The 27,579-nt window shown below is 37.3% G+C and overlaps 4 protein-coding genes across 7 annotated transcripts in view; 2 read left to right on the top strand and 2 right to left on the bottom strand.

Annotated features, from left to right (window-relative positions):
• garz (Sec7 domain-containing protein garz) overlaps positions 1–27,579 on the bottom strand; it is a 437,193-nt gene that overhangs the window by 404,096 nt on the left and 5,518 nt on the right. Inside the window, exons 9-30 of one of the 3 annotated variants that reach the window (XR_016316887.1) lie at positions 26,404–27,033; positions 25,995–26,145; positions 25,317–25,510; positions 24,791–24,999; positions 19,895–20,060; positions 18,787–19,021; positions 18,154–18,302; positions 17,713–17,839; positions 17,245–17,369; positions 16,817–16,944; positions 16,052–16,274; positions 15,568–15,700; positions 8,244–8,353; positions 7,742–7,946; positions 7,366–7,472; positions 7,049–7,130; positions 6,647–6,735; positions 5,151–5,321; positions 4,580–4,747; positions 3,737–3,836; positions 2,776–3,617; positions 488–2,522 (exon numbers count right to left, since the gene is read on the bottom strand). Coding sequence is in view for 2 of the 3 variants with exons in the window: in XM_089705511.1 (XP_089561637.1) it covers positions 2,208–2,522; positions 2,776–3,617; positions 3,737–3,836; positions 4,580–4,747; positions 5,151–5,321; positions 6,647–6,735; positions 7,049–7,130; positions 7,366–7,472; positions 7,742–7,946; positions 8,244–8,353; positions 15,568–15,700; positions 16,052–16,274; positions 16,817–16,944; positions 17,245–17,369; positions 17,713–17,839; positions 18,154–18,302; positions 18,787–19,021; positions 19,895–20,060; positions 24,791–24,999; positions 25,317–25,510; positions 25,995–26,145; positions 26,404–27,033 (4,659 nt within the window). In the remaining variant the exon portion in view is untranslated. Of the gene's footprint in view, positions 1–344; positions 2,523–2,775; positions 3,618–3,736; positions 3,837–4,579; positions 4,748–5,150; positions 5,322–6,646; positions 6,736–7,048; positions 7,131–7,365; positions 7,473–7,741; positions 7,947–8,243; positions 8,354–15,567; positions 15,701–16,051; positions 16,275–16,816; positions 16,945–17,244; positions 17,370–17,712; positions 17,840–18,153; positions 18,303–18,786; positions 19,022–19,894; positions 20,061–24,790; positions 25,000–25,316; positions 25,511–25,994; positions 26,146–26,403; positions 27,034–27,579 lie in introns of those variants that run through there. The other 2 variants (XM_089705512.1, XM_089705511.1) reach the window with 2 other exon arrangements.
• Positions 1–27,579, bottom strand: part of LOC149481289 (uncharacterized) — a 72,684-nt gene that overhangs the window by 5,341 nt on the left and 39,764 nt on the right. The window lies entirely within an intron of this gene.
• Positions 9,072–11,074, top strand: LOC149481290 (collagenase-like). The gene is made up of 5 exons (XM_089705641.1): positions 9,072–9,292; positions 9,580–9,847; positions 10,090–10,179; positions 10,351–10,538; positions 10,919–11,074. Exons 1-5 carry the CDS (start codon positions 9,098–9,100, stop codon positions 11,021–11,023), a joined length of 846 nt encoding a protein of 281 aa, XP_089561767.1. The 5' UTR covers positions 9,072–9,097; the 3' UTR covers positions 11,024–11,074.
• LOC149481291 (epithelial serine protease-like) lies at positions 11,503–14,855 on the top strand. Its single transcript, XM_089705640.1, has 5 exons — positions 11,503–11,708; positions 12,011–12,278; positions 12,534–12,623; positions 12,913–13,106; positions 14,749–14,855. Exons 1-5 carry the CDS (start codon positions 11,511–11,513, stop codon positions 14,851–14,853), a joined length of 855 nt encoding a protein of 284 aa, XP_089561766.1. The 5' UTR covers positions 11,503–11,510; the 3' UTR covers positions 14,854–14,855.

Consider the following 27,579-nt stretch of genomic DNA (forward strand, 5'->3'; position numbering starts at 1 on the left):
GTAGTAAGGTAATATACTGTTACTAAGTACCAAGAAAGTACCAACTCGTAAATTCATAAGAATATGCAAACCTGTGTTTCACAACTTAATAAAATATTATGTTAAATGCCAAAATGTTTAACAATTAGCACAGAAATCCCTCTAATCAACCAATGAACATAGAGATTCTGGGTTCGATTCCCGATGTTAATAACAAAAATAAGTTCCCCTAGATCGGACACTGAGGGCTAATCAACTTACATGTCCGTAAAAGAACTCTATTAGTTACAGATGTGAAATACATCTGCCTCATAAATAATAGGACTTCAATTACTCTGTATAAGGTAAACGAATTAATTGAAATAAAAAACAAATTTAGTAAAACACTTTATTAATAAACATCTAAACATTACATCGATAAGTATAATATATAGTCTCTCTATACAAAAACTAAGCATTGATATTATAATTACACAATTTACATTATATCCTCATTTTAACCCTGAACTTTAATAAATACAAAATAAACATAAACAATTCAACACTAGTAGAAAAGATAAAGAACTCATAGATTTTTTGAAAAAAGTTAATTGGAATGTAATAGTTATGGCATACTATAAAAAGAACAGAAAATATACAATATGAATATCTATAATCTGTGTGCATCGAAATAGTAAGTACACATATTAAATACAATTTTTAAGTTTGAATAAAAAAAATATGTCAGCTCATCATAGACGCTATAGGAATAGACTATCAAGGCTCTAAAACAGTGACACAAATTATTTATCTACATACTGACGCGGTAAAATGTGAAAGTCATCGTACATAAAACTCATGTGATAATTTTAAAAGTACCTACACATATCCTATAGAAACACAGAAGAAAATAAATTAGGCCAGTATCATTTTAATAAAATACAAAAAAAAAATTGGTTGTCTGTAAAGTCGGTTTTGATGATAGTTGAACGTGACAACGTCCGATTGTGCTTCTTTATCGCTCGTTCCGCGCTCTAGCTTGCACTTCAAGCCTTACATGGAACGCCTCAGAGCGAGGTAACGCCGCATGAGTCATGTTTTTTCGTGCGTGCAGCCGGCGCTATCGAATTATAAGACGTTGTCACGTCAAAAAAAATGAGACACGTTCGATAAAATTGTTACCATTATTTGACATACCACAAACATTATCTGTGGACGAAGACATAAAGTATAGAGCACGCGCGCTTTTTAATTATCTTTTTAAATTAATTAGACCATAACTGGACCATAATAATGGTTCGTTCTATTTTCCAGTACTGCGAAATGCGTTAATTCGTTACAATTCCGCGTAGCTATAAAACTATTCGTGGAGCAATGACCGTCCGTCAGTTACATCTTGATTGCAATTCTTGTTTATATCTAGTGCTGTTTGAGATTTTAGTTTGACGATAACGTCACTATAAAATGGCCAAATTGCGTAAGAGAAACAAGTTTGATAGTTTCTTTACTTTTTAAGTTGCAACAATGAAGTTTTGGCGCCGTGTCAACTTGTTAATGACTTGTTGAATTGTAAATAAATAATAATTTTGATTGACATTTTATTCTATCTCATATATATGTACTTAACAAATATCTGTACATTATAATAGTTCATAGACATCTACAATTTATTTATTCCAAATAACAGTGCCTGGTTCATTTCATTTCTTTAACTTTTTAGGATCACAATTATAATAATAATAAAGTAGTATGTATTCTAATCAATTCTACAAATAAATTGGTAGGCCATAATATTTTTTTTAGTTAATAAATACAACAAAGAAGTAGAAAGAAGTTCGCTAGGTCTACCAGTAGTATATCATATCATATTTTTTCTCGACAACATAATTAGAATTTTATCTATAAAACTTGTCATCTAATTACATAAATATGGCCTTAATATAAAATAAAGATACGTTCAGCTAATGGAATATATTTAACCAGTAATCAATAAAAATCGAAAATGATTCTGATTCTGTTATTAACTCTCATGGATGTGTAAGATATTAAAGATATAACCATCTCTAAAAGATATATTTTGAAAGCACTAGTAAAAGTTCTTAGAAAACATATCACCAAACATGAATATAGAACAATATACAATAGATTTGTTTCTTTTCTCTTCTAAATAAATGGTTTTTAAATGGCAACACTGACAGAATCAGAGCATATTCAACAAACTATAACCAAGTGCCAACATCGACATCCCGCTATCCCTCTTGCGTCGACATTAGCGTATCAAAAACGCCAGAACCCATTCCGGTCGAGAAATAACTCGAAAAATTGAACATTCCAGACGCATTCACATTATCTGTAGACCCAAATTGGGCTTTATTGCTACTGTGCATAGGTGTCACATTCGCGCTGAAGGATTTCTTCTCTTCTTTAGGTACATCGTTGTAGGGATTTGTCAGATATTCAGCGAATATTTCGCTCTGTTGTACGCTTTCTGTCTGTTCGTCAGGTGTCGGTTCGTTTGTTTGTTGAGTCGGTTGTAGTGATATACCGATCGGTGTGGATACCATCTGAAACAAAAAAAAGATTTTCTTTATTGTTTTATCTTTGCATGGTTTTTAGAGGCATTTATAGTTCTTTATATTGTAATAATATGAAACTACAAAAAAAAAAAAAAAACGCCATTAATTTTAAATGTGTTTAAAAATGTAAATACATAATGTATTATTTGTTGATATTTCAAAGCATTGGATTAAGCGCTTTAATATAGAGCAACTAACATGCCTTCATGCAATCAAGATTTTTTTTAAAAGCGTCACCTACCTCATTCAATGGCTGTAGCAAAACTGATGAAGTTAAACCGGATTGATCGTACAGCGGATTTCTAATTGCCACCATACCGCTAACAGGCGGGCCTAGTGTTGGTGACATCACTCTAGCTACACCACTTTGTTGTACCGGTGGTATATTTTGTTGTACCGGCGGTATATTTTGTTGTAACGTTGGTACATTTTGTTGTACCGGCGGTATATTTTGTTGTAACGGCGGTATATTCTGTTGTACCGGTGGCATATTTTGTTGTAAAGACTGTATATTCTGTTGTACTGCTGGCACATATTGTTGTGTTGTTTGCACACTTTCTTGTACATTAGAGGCGATTTGTTGTTGCTGTGGTACATTTGGTTGTTGTATTGGTACATTTTGTTGTTGTGTTGGTACATTCTGTTGTAACGTGTACACATTTTGCGTTGCGTTTTGCACATTTGTTGGCGGTAGAATCTGTTGTATTGTCCCAGGTAATGGTACAGGTGCGACCAACGTTGGCCCGCCTGGTGGTGTCATTGGTAAGTTTACTGGTGAACTGGCCATAGAGCCTACTAGAATGTTCGATGTTTGTCGTTGCATGTGAGTGGGACTGGACTGGAGTGTGTTGGCGGGTAATGGGTAAGGTTGGGCCATGTTTGCCGGGTATTGGGCCATGTTTGGTGGAAGTTGGGTCATGTTTTGTGGGTGTTGGCCAATGTTGGTGTTCGTTGGCGATGTGTTATACGAAGGAACGTTGGGCATACTATTTGGTGCAACGGGAATTAGGGTAGGAAGCGAGTGGGGGATGGATGGTTGCATGTGGCTCGGCAGGTTTTGACCTGGCTTCGTGTTGTCGTTCACTGAAAATAAAATTAAGTTAATTACGTTTATGAAGTACTCAAATACAAAACAGTATAGGCAGTGAGATAATAAAAATAATAATTATAATTTGATGGATATAATAATATAAATAGCCTACCGTCAGGGAAGAGCTCTTGTTTCAAATTGGGAAGAAACTCGCCAATAATGTCCCACGTTAGGTACCATAGGTCATTGTACCCGTCACCGTTGCTGAAAATCTGAAAGGAATTAAAAAAAAATTACATTTAATGACGAACTATAATTTGAAATGTAAACTTAAATTTTAACTGTTTTTGAACATAATTTTTAAAGAATAGAAAGAATTCGATCACGGCGTGGGATTAAGGGGCGGACGCCTGACCAATCCCGTCAGAGCAATCGAATTTATTATATTCTTTCACTTTTATTTCTTTAAGAGACACATCGCGCGCCATCTTTTGGGATAATAAACAACTATTTCAAAAAATATGAAACATTATTTCAATGATTACAAATTACAATATTGTAACGATGGAACACGATCTTTTTTATGACATTAATGATAGAAAAAATTCGATCACGAGGCGGGATGCGCGTCTTCTGCCATCTTAATTTTTTTAAGCTATTGCATAGCTTCTATCGCGGGCCTTGACCGCGGGGACCGAATCCAGAAATTGCGTAACGAAAAACCTCACACTCCCCACCTCGACGGGCTCGGAGGTGTGGCTTGAAGGCATAGCATGCAATAGCTTTACCGCGGCAGTCCCCGAGTGCCACACGTCTTTTTGAAGTGAAAACTTCTTTAGCGGCGTTGAGCACTTTTTCTGTAGTGGGTATAAAATCTTAAACTCGCGTCAGGACACGTGACCTGATCGAAAAAGCGTAAGACGGATATCAAACATGCTCAACGTTAATAATCAAGTTTTCACTTCTGCCGGCACTCCCGGAGTGCAACCCGTCTTTTTTTTTATTACTGCCCTACCTTAACCGAGTGCATAACGAGCAGCATGTTCTTCAGCGACTCCAGCGCCCCCTCCCTCAGGGGCTCCGCACTGGCCGCCAGTAGCGCTCTCTGCACGCGCACCACGCGCGCCCATAAAGCTGCGAATGAGGCGCGAGCTACTAGCGCGGAGAGGTGCTGCAGGAACACCTGTAACATGGGAATATGTCTATGAGACGGGGAAGCTGGACTCGTGGGTTTGCTTCCACCCATGAAGGTTTTTACCTCTGCATAATATTGCAGAGGTAAGGACCGCTGCGATAGCTCGGGTTTTATGAGTAAGGAAAGAGGAATAATTGTTAAAAAGAATAAAGAAATGGGAATACACGGAAGGGTGTAGAAAAGTATATGAAACATTTCACGGCGATCAGATATGGTCTCTTCCTCGATGCAATTTAGCCAAAGCGTGCTCGAGGTCCACACTGGAGTATCAGTTAGACGAAACGCACGCGCACGCAGCAGCACACAGCAGCACGCAACAGCAGCACGCAGCTGCAGCACGCAGCAGCACGCAGCTGCAGCACGCAGCAGCACGCAACTGCAGCACACACACCTTGCACATGAGCGTGTTGGCGCGCGCGGCGGTCTCGTGGCGGCGCGGCGGGTGCGCCAGCAGCGGCAGCAGCACGCAGCTGAAGCAGGCCTCCCACCCGGCTCCACGCAGTGACGTCAGCGCCGGAGCCAACAGCGCCCGCTGCAGGTACGCGATCGCGCTGTTCGACACCTACACGATAAGAGAATAACAAACAAATTAAATAAAAGAAACGCCGCTACTTCACAAGGAATTTTTTGATTTTACAAAAAAAAAGAAGCTGTATTGCAAAAAAAGAGAATGTAAAAAAACTGAGGTCGGCAAGTAGTCACGTCCAATCGTGTAACAAAATTATAGTATTTAAACAACAAAAATATTGCGGTCGGCATTTTAGTAGACTTAAAAAAAGCGTTTGATACCGTCAGCCATGACTTTTTCCTAACAAAACTTAATTGCATTGGTATCAAGGGAACAGCTCATGAATAAATTAAATCCTACCTCGCAAACCGTTGTCAAATTGTTAAAATTGAATCATTTCAAAGTAATCCTATGCCGATATGTTATGGAGTATCACAAGGCTCTATTCTAGGCCCACTCTTGTTCTTAGTATACATAAACAACGTATATGAGTTTCCCTTCAAAAGTAACTTAAGTATATATGCTGATGACACCAGCTTATTCCATTATGGACAGTCAATACACTCTTTGATATCGGAAGCTCAACATGACATGACCCTCCTTTACACTTGGCTACAAAATAACCTACTGACAATTACCGTTGAAAAACGAATTACATAATATTCTCACCTAAATCTAAAAAAGTTCCCGCCCCACTTTTTATAAATAATCAAAAAATTAAACAAATTAATGAAGAAAAATGTCTTAGGATAGTCATATGACCTGGAAACCGCATATTGAGAAAGTCAGAAAAAAAATATAGTTTCACTGTCTGGTGCATTAAGAGGCTTTGTAAAATGTCTTCCAAATACTGTTCGATATACAAAAGGATTTATAAATTCCTTAATTAAATACCACTTCGATTATTTATCTAATACCTATATGGGGAACATCCGCTAAAACTCACCTAAATTTTAACACTCAACTGCAATTTTTTTTTGTCAAGGTTTACAAGCTTATAATATTATTATAAAACGTTAGAATAAGTGAATTGTAAAATTCTTTGAAATAAATGTCTCTAAACCTAAGTAGAAGCGGGGGAGGGTTTAATCATCGGGTTGTCTCGATTTCCAACCAAACTAAAAAAATTCAATGACAATATTGTAGGTCAAAAAAAAATTTTTTTTTCAAATCAAAGGATAGTGAAAAAAAATATCGAAGCATAAATATCTTTACTATTTAGAAATTGTCCAGAAGAGCACTTTTGTAGAGTAAAGCCAAGAATGTATTTCTAAAACTAAAGAAAAAAAAATTATTTCTCCCCATATTTCCTACCCATTATTTTTTGTGTTACACACTTGATTGTCTTTCCACATTAAGGCTAACTAAGCACGACTTACCTGTTTCCTTCTGTCCGTACAGAATTCAGCAATCCCTTGCAAGAGAGGTTTCCACGCCACCTCCCATAGGTCGTATTCTTCTGCATCTTCTTAAATACAACAAAATAATAATTGGCACATTTAGACGCATTAAAATTTAAAATTCATAATTTTTAAGAACATTTTGTAAGCTTTTTTGTTTTATTAGTAACTAGTTCGCGGTTTCACCCGTGTGGCTCCGCTCCTGTTGGTCTTAACTCTTAGCGTAATGATATTATATAGCCTTCCTCGATAAATGAACTATCCAACACCGAAATAATTTTTCAAATCGGACCAGTAGTTCCTGAGATTAGCGCGTTCAAACAAACAAACTCTTCAGCTTTATAATTATAATATTAGTATAGATATCAAGAATTAACTCACTTTGTTCCTGATCGGCCTCGTCTCTCCACCACTTGAAGATCTGCGCAGTTCGACTGTGCAACGTGTGCATAAGGTCTAACAGCTGAAAAACACATATTTAAAACATTTATAAGCAATCTTTTTGTAATTTGTGTGATTTGTTTTAAGTAAATTAGCAAAAAGAATGGTTATGTAGGTACTAGGTACTTATTTTTTTTATTCACGATTTTATCAAATATTTTTTTTATTGGCAAGCCTAAATTTGCAATTCTTCTTCACCTTCGATATTATTTGAAATTTGATACATTTTGAACACAGAAATAATTTTAATGTCTTACCTGTATGCTGACCATGTGGTAACTGTCCAATGAATCTTCTTCATCGCTCGAGTCGGAGCGTCCACGTCCTTTAGACTTGCGATTGTCGCGTAATTTACTTGTTTTACCTGGAAATTGAACAATTTTGTTTAATTTGATTTGAATCTGTTATGAAATTTTTCATTCATAACAATTAACATCAAATAAGAAATTTTTGGTCGGACTAGAAAGATCAAAATTGGTCCTTCGAGCCGGATCTTTAGTTTTCATCCTCTCTACGAGTACAACGCTAATACTCCACGTTGCGTTACTTTATCCCATATCTTTTACCAGAACGCGGCTCTAACGTGACAGAGCTCATTTATCACACAGTCAAATGTCAGGTATTGTCACTTACCCGAGTGTAGTGTCGCTCTAGCCAACAACCGCACCGCACGCACTGCGGCGCGGCAGTTGTGCGGCGTCACGTGCGCTACGTCACGTATAACTAACGCTAACGCTTCCACGCAGCGGCTGAGAGCCGAACTGCGGTGGGCACGCAGCGTGACTTGTTCGAGTTCCACTTCGACCGCTTCTGTCGTTTTGCCCGACTCGTTTTTCACCTGTGAAGGGGAATAAGATATTCTTTGGCTTTTCATTTCATAACCCAGAATGTACAACACACACGCATAAGTATGCAACACACACTTTGTTATGCAATGAACGCGTTTTCAATCCTTTAATTCGTTTTAAACCTAAATTTAAGAATGACAATTATATTTAATTCCTAAGAACACCACTTTTCGCTGTGGAAGTTATCATATTAAAAGACATCAATGATTTTACAGTACATTACAATTCAATAGAGCATTTTTAATAGTGTGTTATTCAATTCGTGACTGAATTAATAGGACACTTACCAATATCCATCCCTGCGTTTGCGGCGAATGCGATAGTTCGCTCTCCGATGAAACGCTCGTTGGTCTTCTGTCATTTTCTTCTTCCGAACCTTCTGATCGACTCGCAGATGCTGAAACAACAACCAATAATGAATATTCCTGTGTACATACATTATTTGTCCCAACATCGTATTTATTATTAAAAAAAAACCCTAAATAAACATTTATTTTATAGCAATTTTTTCGATTCATAGAAATATAAAACCAACCAGATAAAACATAAAATGAAGCGATGTGACGAAAAGATAAGTTACTAATTAATTATTATCGTAGATAAAGTTCTATGATTACGACATTCATGTCATCATTGATTCTATAATTCATTGCCAATGGATTATAATTGACCGTGACTTTTTGGAATAGGGTTGCCATCTTCAGTAATTCAAATAATGCATATACTCGTTCATGAGAAATGTGACTATTTCTGGAAGAAGCAATAAAAGATCTGATTAAAGATTTCAGCCTAAATTAATAAACGTGCATAATTTGAGAAGTTTCAAATAACACAGGAAGGTTCTAGTTTGAAAAAAAAAAAACATCCCTCCATGGGACAACATATCCTTAAAACTGATCTATCATCTGTATATGCTGCACAGAATAAATCAAACATATCATCCAAATGTTAACCTTAACAGACCAGACATATCTTAAGCCTATCATGTCTGACAGATAAACCTAATGCATGCCGCAGTTTAAGGAATTGACCCAATTACTAATCTATAGACCAAATTAGAGGTCAATCATAGTTTCAGATAAGATATTTGAGTATATAAACTAGTTAAATCTGCGATAATTACATCAATAACTACAACACCATGAAGTTACTACTGGTAGCCGTCAGCTTGGCCGTGTGCTATGCGAGGCCTGAAGAACCGATAGGTATCAACTATCATGAGGCCATTGGCATTCCTAAAGCTAGTCTTTTAAGACAAGCGGAACTTGGACAAGACTTCGACGGCTCCAGAATAGTGGGGGGTACGCCTGCAGCGCTTGGTGCTCATCCACACTTGGTAAATATTTTTTTTGTATATTTAAGTTTCAATTGGCCACCTAAGTTTTAAATGTTGATTCATCGATGAAATTAAATCGCGATCGATACTTTAGTGTAAATTATGTGTAACACTGCCTTTTTCGTTTTCAATTCATGTCTTTTTTTTTTACAAACGAATCTAACAAAGTCACTAGTTATAGCATGCGTAATATTAAACGATTGGCAGTCCTCTTCCATATTCTGTATCAATTGCGTTTAACACTGTACATAATTTATCTTTGACAACTGCCCTATTTAATTTTCCAGGGTGGTCTAGTCATAACACTCACGAGCAACCAGCAATCAGTCTGCGGCTCCTCTCTCATAAGCAACTCTCGTCTGGTCACAGCGGCCCACTGCTGGACCGATGGCCGGAATCAAGCCTCCTACTTCACAGTAGTGTTGGGCTCTGTTAGGTTGTTCTCCGGCGGTTTGAGAATCAACACTAATAATGTGCAGACACACGCTTCGTACAACACGCAGACATTGAGCAACGATGTCGCGGTTGTGGCTATCAACCCCATCCAATATACCAGTAAGTTGAAATGACCAAGGAATGTTCTGTTTTTTCGATCAGCTACTTTAACTTTTTCACTCCGTTGTGAACGTTATACTGCAGAATTTAACTGATAAATATTTGAGCTTTAATACATTAAATTGCGTCCAAACAGTAGTGTACAGTTCGTTTGTTTGGTGTATAACTTCTCAATTCGAATAACTAGGCTATCTTTAACACCCCTAAATTGCTTGTTCTTTAAAGTCAATCTTTTGTTTCAGACGTAATCAGTCCGATAGCTTTAGCTACCGGAAACAACGACTTCGTTGGAGCTTGGGCGACAGCAGCTGGCTTTGGAAAAACTAGTGATTGTAAGTTCTGTCAACTATTTCTTTCTTTTTCAATAAAAAACAGATTAGACGTACTATTCAACATCTAACATTGGTGTATAAGAAGCGAAACATAAAATTACATCTTCAGAAAACATATTCTTTTCCGATTATTTTACAATTTATTTATTACATTATAACCGTGCACTTTAGGGGGTGGTGTGAGCCAAACGCAAAACCAAGTGAATCTCCAAGTGATCACCAACCAAGTGTGCGCACAATCGTTCGGTAGCATCATCATATCCTCTACACTGTGCGTGAGCGGCGCGAGTGGTACCAGCACGTGTGGTGGTGATTCCGGTGGCCCATTGGTGGTTAACAATGGTGGCACACGGCAATTGGTAAGAAATTTTTTGAACCTCCTTAGTGATTATGCTGTTTTGATGACCCAAGTTTTGAATGTTACTCCGGCAACCTTTCTCTGTTATGGTCGCATCTCTGTTGTGCAAGCAAGACGCATCGATTTTCTTCTCTAACGAGATTTGTGTAACGTGACGAGAATTGTGTAATATTCTGCAATATATTATACTGCTTTAGTAACATAGCTTCCTTATGATTCTTCGCACGATTTTCAATAATCTACGTAATCGAGTACTTATGCTGCACAATATTTACTTCAGTTCTTTAATATTAAAATTGCACAATTCTACCCAGTCCATTAATTACTACAAGTTGATCAGTGAGCTACTAATAAACTTTAAATGTTTCTCTTCTATTACAGATTGGTATCACATCGTTTGGATCAGCGCGCGGTTGTCAACGTGGTTTCCCAGCCGGTTTTGCAAGAGTTACATCTTTTGCAAGTTGGATCCAAGCACGCATGTAAACCGACTACCGACATATTGCACTCAAGTTCGAATAAATTGTTTTCTGTCAATATACTCTTTTATTTTTCCGTATTTACATCTTCTATCTGTAGTAAATGTTGTAAGCCTTGTAGTTGACTTTTCTGAGTTACTAGATATTGATATTTTTAGACCTGTAGATGGCCTTTTCAAAATGACTGTGTGATATGGTGGTTCTGATTAAGAATTAATTTTAATAAAGACGGGTAAATTGCGACTAGACGTAATGAAAGCGTTGAAATCATGAAGTATGTAAAATTGTTTTATCAACATTATGAAAGAGAAGATTAAGAGAAGTATTGGCTATATTTATTTATTAAGGACTGATTAAAATTTAAACAAATGATAATTCGAATTAAATGCAAGATAACGCATAAGGAGATTGGCAAAGTGGGATTAGATATGATAACGTATTAAATAAGGGTCAGTGTTACAAAACATACTGAATGAATAGATTTATTTAAGAGCATGTGTCATAACATGAAGATTTTAGTGCTTTTGATTTTCATAGTGACTGCATTTGCCAGGGAAACAATAAATAATGACTATCATGAAAGTGTTGGGATACCATTAGCGGCTCGGATTAAACTAGCAGAAGAAAATGGATATTCTGATTCCAGGATTTATGAAGGCTCGTTAGCGGAACTTGGAGAGTTTCCACATATGGTAAGTGGTTTAAATACACCTATGTTGGAAAATATCTGTCTATTTGAGTTTAGTTTATGGACATAATATTAAGATCAATATTGGGAGAAGCCCCTGAGATACAGTGTTAGACTAGTTCAGGTGCGGAAAGATTCGTGATTTTTATTTGTTCGTTATATTATGCCATTAAAGATGATTATTATTTATTTATTAATCCATCAGGCCCCGGAATCATAGACACAATAGAAAATCTATTGTGTCGCGGCCGGATCTGGCCGTTCGAGGCTCAATAGGTTAATATTTATTCCGTCCTATTATTTTAGGGTGGTCTGATTGTCCATTTTCCAAGCGGAGCATTATCAGTCTGTGGTTCTGCTCTCTTAAGCAATACAAAGCTAGTGACAGCTGCACACTGTTGGACAACAACTGGTTTTCAAGCGGAACTATTTACTGTAGTTCTAGGTTCTGTTCGACTATTTTCTGGTGGAATACGAGTTGATACGGATAACGTGATTACACATCCAGATTATAACCCTGTCAATCGTAATAATGATGTCGCTGTCATTACGATAGATGGAGTGGAATTCAGCGGTGAGTACAATGAACTTTCGATACTCTTAGTTTTAATGATCCATTCAATAAAGGAAGTATTTCACGCATAATGAACTACGTTTGCGAGTATTTGCACCGAAATAGGATAGTGACAACTTTAGGCAAGACCTTATTATTTAAAATATGTAAAATGTGTGATTAAAGCTAAAGACATTATGATTAAAATATTTAACGTTTTTCCTCTAATAGTTAGTTTCGATGAGCAATAACATTAATTGTATATTAAAATTTCAGATGTAATCAGCCCAATCAATCTCCCATTCAACAGCTTTAGTTATGCTGGATCTATGGCAAGTGTTGCTGGCTTTGGGAGCACAGATGATAGTGAGTAGTTAATTATTATTTTATAACAAAACTTACGCCACCTAATTCTTACTTAGAAAATACTATGCAATCAAAATCTTCAAGAGATTTTCAAGATATAACAATATATTATATGGAATTTTGAAGAGATCCTTTCCAAAAACACATTTTCCAATTGCCGATTACAAAATGGAGCAATTATGGAATCGATTGAAAATCAAGAGAATTGCTATTGACATTTCAAATTGTTCCAATCGACTCTAGAACTCTACTAAATCGTAGTGTTAATTGTTTTTTTTTACAATTTCAGACTCTCCCTTAACCCTATCTCAAGTACTACGCAAAGCAGATGTCCAAGTTATCACGAACACAGCTTGCCAACAAGTGTATGGTGATAGTGTCGTTATTGACTCGACACTTTGCACCAGCGGCTCATTTAGCAATATCTGTGGAGGTGATAGTGGAGGACCTTTGTCTATACACACTATTGATGGCCCACAATTGGTGAGATTTTTTTAAATTTTGATTAATAATCTTAAATGCTAGTGTTTTGTGAGTTTGATTAATATTAGGGTTGTAACGGAACTCCGCCTCCGCCTCCGTTACTGCGGAACTTCCGCAAAGAATTTAACCTCCGCCTCCGCATCCGCCTCCGCAAAATTTATGCGGAGTCATATCGGAAGTTCATTTACGATCACAAACAACGCGCAAGGAGCGACGCTAGGCGACGCAGCCGCTCGGCTGCGTGTTTTCAAGTGAAATGGTCGAGAGTTTGCTTAAGCCGCTGCCGCGGGAACACGGCCAAGCGGGTGGTGGGAGTGTGAGTGAATAAATAACAGGAATCAACTTGTCAAAGCGTTTGGTACCGCGTAGTTGCAATAGGCATGACGACAGTATCCATAAATGATCGTATTAGTTTTTTTAAGAGAAAATTTATAATAAATTAATTAAATATAGTGACTTAGAAATCTTAAAAACATTAAGATTAATGAGATTATCAATAAAATAAAACATTGAAATTCTGCAGTTGGCCATTTTGACTAAAACACGTGTGACGTCACGCTTAAGTAAACAACTCACGTCAGATGTGTTTGGTTGTTATGAATATGTTGAGAATACGCATTTTTATTTATTTTCTATTGTTTCACGTATGTTTTATCGACTCAGAACAGAAATATAATTGCGAATTCACGAATACATGGTTCGGGGTTGTCCGCGCCAACTTTATACAATCATTTCTTATTATTTTCTCGCTTGAAATAATTACTTATACATTTTTGAGCATTATTTTTATGTGGATTCACACTGCAATACTGCACACCACCTATAAACTTTGAAATTAGTTTCTATAACACATATTAAATAAATATTTTTTTTAATTTTCTTCGCAATGCGTACAAATAATTACGTATTTACTAAAGAGTGACGTCACGCCTACGCCATGACACCTGCGAGCTGTTTTGGCACAGTTAATAAATATTTTTTTAAAAATGGCTTTTTCTTTATCTTCGTTAAATTTAAGTATATTACCGAAATATAGGGGTTTTCTTGTATAGTAAACGTATACACACATTATGGAAGAGGATTTCAAAATCTTTCGTCATGCCTATTGAGCCGTGATTTTTTTAAGTAATTTTGTGCGTAATTATTAGGTATTGTTATTTAAATAACGTGATGAAGCCGAAAACTAGTGAAATTTGGCAGTACTTTGTAGAAGTAGACGATAATTATAAATTTTCCCAACAAATTTCACATCCGCCTCCGCCTCCGTTAACCTCCGCATCCGCGGAGGCGAACCTCTTCACCTCCGCATCCGCCTCCGCCTCCGCTAAGTAGGCCTCCGTTACAACCCTAATTAATATAATTGAAAATGGTAGAACAATTTATTTGAAAAGTTTGTTATTTTGAAATTTGAAAATAAGTATGTAGAAAAATATACAAAGATAGAAAAAAATATATTAAACGTTAAAAAAGTCAGAATATGTGACAAAAATGACAATTTTATCGACTACAATTTTGGCAAAGTTTGAAAATAAGTGAAAATAAGTTAAAAAAATAATCAGATCTTCGGAGACCGCCTTAATTACAACAATATTTGGACTTTAAAAAAGGAAGTTTAAGCTTAAGTAAAGGTTTATTGTTTCAGATCGGGATAGTGTCATTCCAGTCAAACAGAGGCTGCGAGTCCGGGTCCCCAGCGGGCTACGCCAGAATTAGTGCCTTCCAAACATGGATTGCCTCACAATTATAACAATGTTTCTAAATGAAAGAATAAAGTTAATTTATAAGATTTGATGGTTTTATTATTCCCCAATGAATGATCACAAGTTTTATTGTAACCATTAGTTTTTGTTAGTATTATATTTTAGTTTTATCCTTTTTCAAACTACCCTCATCACAAAACACACTGACATTCATTTTTTTTTGCAACGCCTATCTTACTTATCTACCAATATTGTATTGCATATATCCGACCAGAACAGTAAGGTATCTTAAATATAAATTTATAAAGACTATCTATTTATTATAAAGACTATCAAATTCAGTAAGGTACCTTTTGAAGAACCTGATTGTAGTATGGCAATATACTAATGTGCTACATATAAAATTTGGATGCATTTACTTTTAAAGAAGGTTTAGTTGTTTATTATATTTTTTCTTACGATAAAAATGGTATAAAGATGTTTCATATTTGTTTATTTTAGTTTGAATGCGCGGCATACATTATAAGCACATATTCGGAAAAAAAAGACGGGTTGCACTGGGGGAGTGCCGGCAGAAGTGAAAACTTGATTATTAACGTTGAGCATGTTTGATATTTTGGAATGGTATCCGTCTTACGCATGGAATATAAGGGCTAAAAAAAAAATTTTTCGATCAGGCCACGTGTCCTGACGCGAGTTTAAGATTTTATACCCAACGCCGCTAAAGAAGTTTTCACTTCAATAAGATATTCCATATTTACCTGGCGGAGCAGCATCCCTCGGCCATGCGCCTGCACCAGCAGCCGCAAGTAACGCCAATAACGCCCCCCACTCTGCACCACTATGAATATTCTGCGCTGACGTCTTCACTATTTCGTAGATTCCACACGATATCTGCAAAAAACCGGTCAAGCGTAAGTGAGCCTATTTGTCGATATTCAGGGATTCCGATCGGAATCCCTGAATATCGACAAATAGGCTCAATTAAAAATAAATCTACAAAATCAGAAAGTAAAGTTCACCCATCCAGTTCATGACCTTGCCAACCGATGCTTTAACTCATTTTATTATTTTTTGATTTACCGTTAATACAAATTTTCGTTATAACAAAAGCTGTCTAAATATCACGTTTAATAACAATCATACAGTTCGGTAACAGACAGCGGAGTATTACTAACAAGATCTCCATTTATACCTAGTTTTTCACCCTTATTCTTCTACGGAACCCCAAAAATGTACACTTACCACATCAGCCTGCTGATAGAACAGCTTATACGGCAGGCGGAACAGCAGTTGCAGATGCAATAATACCGTCGGAGCACATAATTCACATCTCATCAGACGAGCCGAAGTCCTCAATAAGGCTGTTAACACTCGAGTAAGTGCGTAATTACCGCGACTTGCTGCCCATAGAACTATGCGCTCTATGTGCGGCCCACAATCCTCCCATACGGTTAGGAGGCGATCCCTGAGCAAAAAAATATAAATAAAGGCATACGGTTAGAAGGCGGTCCCTGAGCAAAAAAATATAAATAAAGGCATACGGTTAGAAGGCGGTCCCTAGAATGAATAATAGTTAATAAAAAAGTAATAGTAATATCCAACTCGAAGGACCAAAAAACTGTGTGACAATTATGGAAATAATAGCACTCTCACGTGTGTTATTGCTTTGTCGAATAGTGTAATAAATCAGTCAAAAAGTGTACAGAAAATGTGAGCTACAATCAAAATCTTAGATCACAATAAATATACTGTGAAATGTGTAAAGTGAAACAAGAAATAAAATATTTAGAAGCTAAGATTGCGTTATATGTATAAAAATATGCTTTGAGTTTATATCAAACTAGAAATATATAATTAAAAAAAAGTGATACTAAAAATTTCGCAAAGAAAAATTATATTCAAGCAGTGTAAATACTCTTTAAACAGTATCAACAAAATGCTCAAATTTAAATCTAACTTGAAAGACCAAACCTTTATATGAATATTATAAGAAATAACTTTACATACCGATTTTGAATTAACGTTTGTCCCAGAAGTTCAAAGAAGAATATAGTAATGTCCTCTAGCTGTGGATTGAGCTGTAGGCTGTCGGAATCCGGCGGAGTGCCTACCGCTAACATCGCTTGAATGAGTTCCTGTAGGAAATGTTATAATTTGATAAATAATAATTCAAACATAGAAAACCATTTGAATTGAAACAATCAATCCTTTTAAATAGCCTTTTATCTCTTAATCTAACTGGCTTTAACAAATAACATACATACAATAAGCCTCAAAAATTGTCCAAACCAAAACTCTACCTATACGTTTATTCGGCAGAGTTTAACACACTTCAGCTACGACATATACATAGTTGTTAATTTGAATTTTTAAGCCCATTTGGACATTTTGGACATTCTTTTAATTTGTGAATTTACTTGTTTATCACGACTTACCTGAAGACTTTCAACTGGTAGAAATTTAGTTTCCGAAACGAGCAGACCGGGCAAGTTGCAAGCCGCTACGCATTCTGTGGCTGCATCTATAAGCGCTTTCTCGTGAGGTGTTGGCGCACGTATACCTATGAATGGTTAGATTTTAGTTCAAAATAATCAATTTGTAGACAGAATGACAGGTGTCACTTTGGAATTTAGGTTTCCAACGTTATAACTTATATTGAATTACATGTTACTTATTGTTATAAAATAGATCAATACATCAGTGCTATGTGTAACCAATACATCAAACAATTAAATTCTTATAAATTCAGAAGAGTTTAATAACAAAATCATATTAAAACCGATATTTTCTAAGAGGAAAAGATAGAGAGAAACAGAGGCTGTTTTTTTTATCTTAGGTCAACACTTGCAAAGTCGTGGCAAGCGGCTAAAATAAATAAAAACAATAGCCAAATAAAAACTCACCAGTCTCTCCCAGTGCAATATACGAATATATGCTAGACAGTAGTCCACTATCTGTGCCGCGACTCGCTTCACGTATGAGCGACACTGTGCCCGTTGGCGATAGATAGTCCTCTGCTTCTACTAGACACTGTAATAAAACATAGTGTAAAACAAACACATAAAAAATTATAAATATTTTATAAATACTCTAATTTCGCTCTAGACTCTAGAGTAAGGTAAAATAATTTATTAACTACTAAATTTTAGACACTTCTACGTCGTTGTCAGCACTTCTACAAAGCTGAACATACTTCTACGTTGCTTTTTTAGCTTAATTATATGCGTAGCACAAAGGGTAAAGGCGGGAGGGAAAAAAAATTACACACACAGACACATGACAGATAGGTATTTGACATAGACATTCGTTAATATAAACTGGTTTGACCAACAGGGGGTACACACCTTGGGCAGCAGGCGGCCCGCGTACAGCGTGCACGTGATCTCGAGCACGTGCCGCCAGCCCGCGCGCACGCACTCCGCGTGCCGCGCGCACACCGCGCACGCGCGACGCAGGGCTTGTTGCGCCTTGCTCGCCTGTCCGAGGGACACTCCTGTACGAGAATTATATAAATTACTAATGATATATAATCTAAATAGCCCTCTTCGATGAATGGGCTATCTAACAAAAGAATTTTCCAAATCGGACCGGCAGCTTCCGAGATTAGCGCGTTCAAAGAAACAAACTCTTCAGCTTTATAATATTAGTATAGATAGAACATTTCAGTTTTCTGAAGTTGAAAATAACGTAACAATTTGACCTTGAGATATTTTAGAAAAAATTGTAACCTCTTGTTAATTATTCAGATATATGATAAAATTATCATTAATTATCATTATTACCTGCAGAAAACCTTAAAATTATTAGACAGCTGCGCTTTACATATAGCCAGATAGCAAAATAAAAAATCCATTCACACTTTATCCTACTATCAATACCCATCATTTCATCATTTCTTTATCCTACCATTTATAAACCCATTTATCATTACTTCATCATGTCATAATAGACCCTTTTACCCCCCTTCTAAAACTCACCAACAGCGATATACGAAGCGTGGTGGGGCGCCAACAGCCCCGTAAACTTGCTGAGCGTGAGCAGCAGCGTGTCGAGCGTGAGCGAGTCTTGAGCAGGCCGTAAGCGGGCAACTAGCGCAGCGCATCGTTCCAGCCCGCTTAGAGCGACTAGCGCGAGGCACTCGCGCGAGTTGGACTCGATCTCTTCGGGTGTGGGTGGGGTGGAGCGTTCGAACGCGGCTGATAGGGCTGTCACCTGTGAGAAAATATCGTTTTTGATAAATCTATACTAATATTATAAAGCTGAAGAGTTTGTTTGTTTGTTTGAACGTGCTAATCTCGGGAATCGTTGTCCGATTTGAAAAATTCTTTCGGTGTTAGATAGCCCACTTATCGAGGAAGGCTATAGGTTATATGTATATCATTTCGCTAAGACCAACAGGAGCGGAGCCGCGCGGCACAGCTGGTAATTCATATTATATTCAATGTATGTAGTTATATTGAAAATAGAATAATTAATATAGGTAAAAAAGAGCGTGTGAGCCGAGCATACATGTCAGAAGTGAAACTTCAGGCAAGATTCATAGATACCAATATCTTCGCTTACTACGTGATCTCACATCACGTAGTATTGTCATGATGCGACCTAGAAATTTTACTTTCAACGCGCCTAAAGAAGTAAAATCCTAGAAACTACAAAAAAAAAAAAAACACGCTTAGGGTCGATGCAAACGGGCTACTGATCACAGCTACTTGACACATTTCTTCATGTATTTTTCGCGGACACTGGCGAGCCGGTGGCATTAAAGTACTGTTTTTATTGTATTATTTTTTTTTATTTGTGCTCCTTTACTTGGCAATTTGTTAAATTAACTTATTGTTATAATCTTATTAACCTGTAAAGCTATTGGATTACAATAAATAAATAAAAAAAGACGTGTGTCACTCGTGGACTGCCGCGGTAAAGCTATTGCATGCTATGCCTTCAAGTCACACCTCCGAGCCCGTCGGAGTGGGGAGCGTGAGGTTTTTTGTTACGAAATTTCTGGATTCGGTCCCCGCGCTCAAGGCCCGCGATAGAAGCTATGCAATAGCTTATAATAAATTACTTTATCTAGTGTGTACTTACCGCGGGCGGGCAGGCAGCAGGCAGCAGCCTCGCGTGCAGCGAGCAAACCCTGGGCGCGAGGCGGTAGGCGGCAGCCGCCGTGCGCCCGCGCCGCTGTAACACGCGCCACAGGTACGCGTCGCGCACCGGCCCTACACGCTCTGCCGGCATTACCATCTCTTCGTTCCTGGCGAACGTTAACAAGAGGTTAAAGGAGTCCCGCCTCGTGATATTCTTTCTAAATTTATATTTAAATAAATAAATATTATAGGACATTATTACACAAATCGACCTAGTCCCACAGTAAGCTCAATTAGGGCTTGTGTTGTGGGTACTAGGCGACGATAAATATATATTAAATATTAATTTAATAAATACATACATATATAGATAATAACACCCAGACCCAAGAACAAATAATTGAGTTCATCACACAAATATTTGCTCTGACCGGGGATCGAACCCGGGACCGTCGGCTCAGTAAGCTGTTACTTTACCACTGCGCCAACCGCGTCGTCAACATCATTTATAAACCATTTATCCATACTAATATTATAAATGCGAAAGTAACTCTGTCTGTCTGTTACTCAATCACGCCTTATCTACTGAACCAATTTGCATGAAATTTGGTATAGAGATAATTTGATACCCGAGAAAGGACATAGGCCACTTTTTATTGCGAAATATGTACCACGGGCGAAGCCGGGGCCGACCGCTAGTATAAATAATATGTAGTAGTTAATAATATCAAATCTTTTTTTATTTCTTACTTTTCCGTTTTTGAAGTGGGTTGTTTTTAACGCAGTTATTTTTATTTAATACTTTTTAGTGTATTTTTCAACACGAATCAAACGAGCCCAAACTCGATAAAGTTGAGTCAATATATTACTGAGTTCCTATGGCCACCTTCCGATTCCATCATCAAATCAGCTTCATGTCATGATAATGTTTCATCGCTATCAAATTTACATACGTATACAAGATTTCAGCTCAATCGGTTACCGGGAAGTGAATCAAAGTTACTTGCTACATTTCAATTTAGTCATCGAGTACAGACAAAAATGCTCATAAAATCAAAACTACTGGGCCTATCCGAAAAAAAATTTTATGGGACCAATTCGACACCATCACGTAAATCGGGTCAGAAACCTCGGAGTAATCGGTGTACATACATAAAAAAATATATATTGTTATAAATTAATTCCCAACTGGCAACCCGAACCGAGTGGGTGTTTATAAAAATGAGCTGAACAGCGGATTTGACACACTTTCCGTTGGGCTTTCGGACGTAACGGTCGTTTTGGTTGTGCTTAGTTGTGTTAATCATTAATTTTGAGTCGATTATTATTTTATTGTTGAAAGTAGACATATAAAGTCATTTTGTAAGGAATAAAACTTTTCTAGGTTAAATTTAAAATCGTTAAGATCAGAATTGGGATTGCCACGCGTTTTCGACCGTTTGCCATCTAAATTTAGTGCTTATTAGTTGTTGTTCAGTTCAGTTGTTCAGTGTTGAAAGAACATTATCTCAACCGTAGCGAAATAACATCCGTTGCGTCCTGTGAGCGGGAGTCATTAAGTACCTTGGGGCTATTGATTAGTCATGGTCAGGTTAGGCCGAGTCGGGGAAGCAAAGTTGTCAAGAAAATAACTAGTTGCTATGATAATAACAGGTGCTACGGGACAGTTCTCAACATGCTACGTGTTGAAGGAGGCAACAAGGGTTCCCAGTGGTACGATGTGCTGTGCGCTGGCAATGGCACGTGCGCTGTACATCCACTGCGCCGCTGCAGTTGCTGACAACGGGCTTCCGGGCTGCTTGCAACCAATCTACGGCGCCGGGATGCCTGCGTGAACGAGGAACGACGGTAGCCACTCACCGCTGCTGTCGAAGACTTTGTGTTTGTGGTGCTATTGTTTATAGTCCACTTAGAGAACATACGAGGGTATGGGTCTCTGTTTTGAAAGTTTGTGGTGCTATTGTTTATAGACCACTAGAGGACATACATGGGTATGGGTCTCTGTTTTGAAAGTTTGTGGTGCTATTGTTTATAGACCACTAGAGAACGTACAAAAGGTATGGGTCTCTCTGTTTTGAAAGTTTGTGGTGCTATTGTTTATAGACCACTAGAGGACATACATGGGTATGGGTCTCTGTTTTGAAAGTTTGTGGTGCTATTGTTTATAGACCACTAGAGAACGTACAAAAGGTATGGGTCTCTCTGTTTTGAAAGTTTGTGGTGCTATTGTTTATAGACCACTAGAGGACATACATGGGTATGGGTCTCTGTTTTGAAAGTTTGTGGTGCTATTGTTTATAGACCACTAGAGAACGTACAAAAGGTATGGGTCTCTCTGTTTTAAATTTTTGTGGTGCTAATGTGTTTAGGCCACTTAGAGAACATGCAAAATGTATGGGTCTCTGTTTTTTTACAGGTTGTCGCTTATGAGAGCACTTGGAGCCACTGTCGTTACGACGGTGTATTACATTTTGAGTTTTATCTATATTCGTGTTAAGTCTGAAGGTATCTAATTCTGTAATAAGTATTTGCTTTTTAATACACCTTGTCTATGGCCGCTTGAGTGCACGCTTGCGTCCATGGCACTGGTAATGGTAAAATAGAGATGAAGGTCATTTTTCGTTCCCCTGCATAAGATATACGCTTCAGACTATAACGCGAAACTAGGTTGATTGCTAACAAGTTTCCTTTATGTTCCTGAGACAGCGCTAAGGCGATGTTGAGTAGATTTCAAGGGATGAAGCAAGCAGGTTGGATGGATCTGATGTTACTTGCTAGTGGTAGAAGTCATGCTGCGGTCGAGGACGCCGCACTGTCAGGAACGGCCGTGTTATAAATTAATTCCCAACTGGCAACCCGAACCGAGTGGGTGTTTATAAAAATGAGCTGAACAGCGGATTTGACACACTTTCCGTTGGGCTCTCGGACGTAACGGTCGTTTTGGTTGTGCTTAGTTGTGTTAATCATTAATTTTGAGTCGATTATTATTTTATTGTTGAAAGTAGACATATAAAGTCATTTTGTAAGGAATAAAACTTTTCTAGGTTAAATTTAAAATCGTTAAGAATATATATACCGGCCGAATTGATAACCTCCTCCTTTTTTTAAAGTCGGTTAAAAACTCTAATCGCACGGAGAGCTTAATTTTCACAAAAAGCTCTAATCGCACGGAAAGCTTAATTTTCACACAAAGCTCTAATCGCACGGAGAGCTTAATTTTCGCAAAAAGCTCTATTCGCACCGAAAGCTTAATTTTCACAAAAATGCTCTAATCACACAGAGAGCTTAATTTTCAGAAGAAGCTCTAATCACACGGAGAGCTTAATTTTCACAAAAAGCTCTAATCGCATGAAGAGCTTAATTTTCACAAAAAGCTCTATTCGCACGGAAAGCTTAATTTTCACAAGAAAGCCCTAATCGCACGGAGAGCTTAATTTTCACGAAAAACTATCATCGCACGGAGAGCTTAATTTTCACAAAAAGCTCTCATCGCACGGAGAGCTTAATTTTCACAAAAAACTCTAATCGCACGGAAAGCTTAATTTTCACAAAAAGCTCTAATCCAATGGAGAGCTTAATTTTCACAAAAAGCTCTAATCCAATGGAGAGCTTAATTTTCTCAAAAAGCTCTATTCGCACGGAAAGCTAAATTTTCACAAAAAAGCTCTAATCGCACAGAGAGCTTAATTTTCACAAAAAGCTCTAATCGCACTGAGTTCAATTTTCACAAAAAGCTCTAATCGCACGGAAAGCTTAATTTTCACAAAAAGCTCTAATCGCGTGGAGAGCTTAATTTTCACAAAAAGCTCTAATCGCACGGAGAGCTTAATTTTCACAAAAAGCTATAATCGCACGGAGAGCTTAATTTTCATTAAAAGCTCTAATCGAACGGAAAGCTTAATTTTCACAAAAAGCTCTAATCCCACGGAGAGCTTAATTTTCACAAAAAAGCTCTAATCGCATGGAGAGCTTAATTTTCACAAAAAGCTCAATTCGCACGGAAAGCTTAATTTTCACAAAAAAGCTCTAATCGCACGGAGAGCTTAATATTCACAAAAAGCTCTATTCGCACCGAAAGCTTAATTTTCACAAAAAAGCTCTAATCGTATAGAGAACTTAATTTTCACAAAAAGCTCTAATCACACGGAAAGCTTAATTTTCACAAGAAGCTCTAATCACACAGAGAGCTTAATTTTCACAAAAAGCTCTAATCCAATGGAGAGCTTAATTTTCACAAAAAGCTCTAATCGCATGGAGAGCTTAATTTTCTCAAAAAGCTCTATTCGCACGGAAAGCTAAATTTTCACAAAAAAGCTTTAATCGCACAGAGAGCTTAATTTTCACAAAAAGCTCTAATCGCATGGAGAGCTTAATTTTCACAAAAAGCTCTAATCGCACGGAGAGCTTAATTTTCACAAAAAGCTATAATCGCACGGAGAGCTTAATTTTCACAAAAAACTATAATCGCACGGAGAGCTTAATTTTCATTAAAAGCTCTAATCGAACGGAAAGCTTAATTTTCACAAAAAGCTCTAATCGCACGGAGAGCTTAATTTTCACAAAAATCTCAAATCGCACGGAGAGCTTAATTTTCATTAAAGGCTCTAATCGCACGGAGAGTACGATATTTCTCATATATGATAATGGGCTATGAGTCTAAAATCTAAGTCTTCGTGTAATATTGACTATTTTTATCCGCAGTAACAAACGAAAAAAATAGAAGTCATTATTAAAATATCATCTGTAACAACACAATTTTCAACATATTTCTCAGTTTGTATTTTTACAATGTTATACTTTAAGAACCAAAATAATTGTGTATAATTTGTGATTCCCATGTTCTATGTTACAAACATTTGATAATAATTAATTAAATAATTAATTATTATGTACTTACTTGATAGAATAGAAGACCTCCTTGAGCATATCCGTCGGGAAGTCCCCGGAGCCGTTACAGCCGCGCAAGTTGCGCACAAAGTCATCCACTGTCATGGGCACGTTGAGTTTTTTAGCGTTGTGGTTGTGCTGGTCCATGTTCAGCATTATCACGGCGTATGCTAGTCGGAATGCGGCATCTGTGTTCGCGAATGGACAGCCGTTTGTTGTCTGTGGATGGGAAATTAATTAATTAATCGACTGTATTATTTTCGAGATGTTTACTTACCTTGGCTTGATGGTAAGCAATTACCATCGTTTATGATCATTTATTAAGTAAGGATTTGGTTACTGTTGCTTCTGTTGCTACTGCTGTTGCTACTAATGCTAATGTCGCTGCTTCCATCGCTGCTGCTAATGCAGCTTTTGTTTTTACCACTGCTGCTGCTTAAGTTGCTGTAGCTGTTGTTGCTACTGCAATTACTGCTACTTCTGTGGCTTATATTACTGCTTCTGCTGCTGCTGCTGCTACTGTCGCTACTACTCACGTGCCAGCGCTCCGCGAACTTCTCCATAACTAGGAAGATGAGCGGCGCTTCGCCGGGCAGCCGGAACGTCTCCAGGTAGAGCCGCAGCGCCTGCTCGATGCGAAGCCGCGAGTAGTCGAAGCTGTTCGCGAACGCTGTTAGCACGCTCGGCCCGTCGTCCTCGCCGCGGGACGAACGTTTGCATATGTATTCACCTGGTAGAAGGACATGTCAGAATACAAGAGCTGTCGTATTTGAGATACTTGTCAAAAAGTTAAAATTTGACATGTATAACAACTGTTATTTTCTTTGCCCACGCGCACGAAGCCAACTTAACAAACTTAACAAGTAACAACTTATTATTATTTAAAAATGAAAGCAGAGTTGAAAATATTTTCATTCAAATTAACACCCCATTTCGTGGCACTAATCATTACTGCACGAATACGCTCATTAGAAATTCTGCCATAAGATAAGAAGGCAGAGTTCTGCTGGGGTCAATTTTTGAACATGGTTGTTATTGATATAATTTTCAAAGCACGTTATATACACCTTTTCTGACGATAAACCCATTATTAATTGGTTACAGGGTAAAATTATGGAATTATCTTGAAAAATATGGCCTTCCCAGTTTTTCATCAGACTAATCAAATTTAACATTAACTATTATCTTTCTAATAGCCTCATATTTTTACTTACCAATCATTTTCTTGTCCAAATCAGGGTTTTCCCTTAAGAAGTTAGCCACTTCATCAGGATCTAAAGGCGTGGCCAGAACGCCGTGCTCTTGTAGAAATTCTATACCACGTTCTGGTTTTTGGTTGAAAAGCTCAGTGCCTTGGGTTACCCACTTGAAAACAAAATGAACATTTTATCAATTGTTACCAAATAAATAATTTTAAGAATTGACACCATCAATTGTCAAAACAATAAACTTCCTTGTTTCAATTAAAAAAAATTGTCACACAAATTTTTGCAAATGCTCACGAATGGAATAGGTTTTATCAACTATTTCTGCCTTAAGATGATCATAAGTAAAGAAAAAAAAAATAACAATGTTTTTTGCGCAGGAGTTTAATAAAAAAATAAAGCTGCTAACGAAACCTACCTTCTTCATATTCTTAATATTGTCCAATTCCGCATCACTTGGTATTTCCACCGAGGGCTTATGCCTTGCAGACCTTCCTCCGCCAAAGTACTGACTTATATCATGTGTCACATGGTCACTGACCACAGACGCGTCATCCATCCCCCCTAATTCCAAGGAAACATGACCACCACGACCATATTCCACTCCTATCCTTTCTACTTCCCTTTCATCTACCACATCTTCTTTCTCTTTTTGACTAGTCCCAATTTCTATAGCTTCTATTATAGTCATTAGCACTTCTAGGGACAAACTGTGTATATTATAAGCGGTGGAAGACACTACGTTTTTGGAGAGCAGCTTCGTCAATTCTTCAAACACATTTATACAGTACACATCACAGTCGAAGTTAAGATACAGTTCTGTACAAAGTCCAGGAATTCTGAACATTTGGGCCAAATTTTCTAGAGAAATGTGGTGTATTTCTTTTAGTTCGTATATCGCTTTGGTCGTGTCTATGGATAGTATTTCTATGATTTTCTTGAAGAACGCCTCCATTTGGAACTTTAAGTGAACGCGGAGGGCTTCGAATAGGAGGAACCAGATTTGTAGGTCGAGCGCGAATATTGAAATTCTTTCTGTGTCCAACAGCTGTTGACAGAAAATATGATCGTTAGTAACCTATATAAGAATTTATTTAAAATTATATATGTATGTTTTCAGCCATCTGGTTTCCATAACACAAGCGAAAGCTTAGTATGGGATCAGATCGTGCCGTGTGTGAAAATTGTCCCGAAATATTTATTTATTTAATTGAGTGTTTATTAACTTTAAAATAAAAACTTTTAAAGGGTAAATCGACTGGTATTTAAAAATAGATGTTTTGACTGAAAATTACGTAAATAAAAAAAAATTATATACCAACTGTTTTTCATACATAGACACAATTCTTTCAAAATAAGGTGTGGTATCAATCATCATTTCTCATTTCTTTTTTAACGTGATAACGTTTTTTAAATCGTTTTGGTCGGGTGACATGTTCAGAAACTTGTGTCACACCAAAACCTCACGAGCGCGATCGCAGGTATAACGAGAGAGAGACGGACCGATCTCCCGTCTCATCTCGAGCGCTGCCACCAATAAGACGTTATCACGTAAACATCTCGATCGTAAACCTACTTTACAAACGACCAATTT

This window comes from Colias philodice, chromosome 17 (genome assembly GCF_061535455.1).
Source record: "Colias philodice isolate Cphi_HAF_F1 chromosome 17, ilColPhil1 Martin Lab GWU primary, whole genome shotgun sequence".
Lineage (NCBI taxonomy): Eukaryota > Metazoa > Arthropoda > Insecta > Lepidoptera > Pieridae > Colias > Colias philodice.

Bases quoted from the DNA above. Each gene is read 5' to 3' on its own strand.
- LOC149481290 (XM_089705641.1), top strand. From the start codon at position 9,098: ATGAAGTTACTACTGGTAGCCGTCAGCTTGGCCGTGTGCTATGCGAGG. The intron at 9,848-10,089 runs GTAAGTTGAAAT...CTTTTGTTTCAG, and splicing joins CAACCCCATCCAATATACCA to ACGTAATCAGTCCGATAGCT. The intron at 10,180-10,350 runs GTAAGTTCTGTC...CGTGCACTTTAG, and splicing joins CTTTGGAAAAACTAGTGATT to GGGGTGGTGTGAGCCAAACG.
- LOC149481291 (XM_089705640.1), top strand. From the start codon at position 11,511: ATGTGTCATAACATGAAGATTTTAGTGCTTTTGATTTTCATAGTGACT. The intron at 12,279-12,533 runs GTGAGTACAATG...TTAAAATTTCAG, and splicing joins AGATGGAGTGGAATTCAGCG to ATGTAATCAGCCCAATCAAT. The intron at 13,107-14,748 runs GTGAGATTTTTT...TTATTGTTTCAG, and splicing joins CTATTGATGGCCCACAATTG to ATCGGGATAGTGTCATTCCA.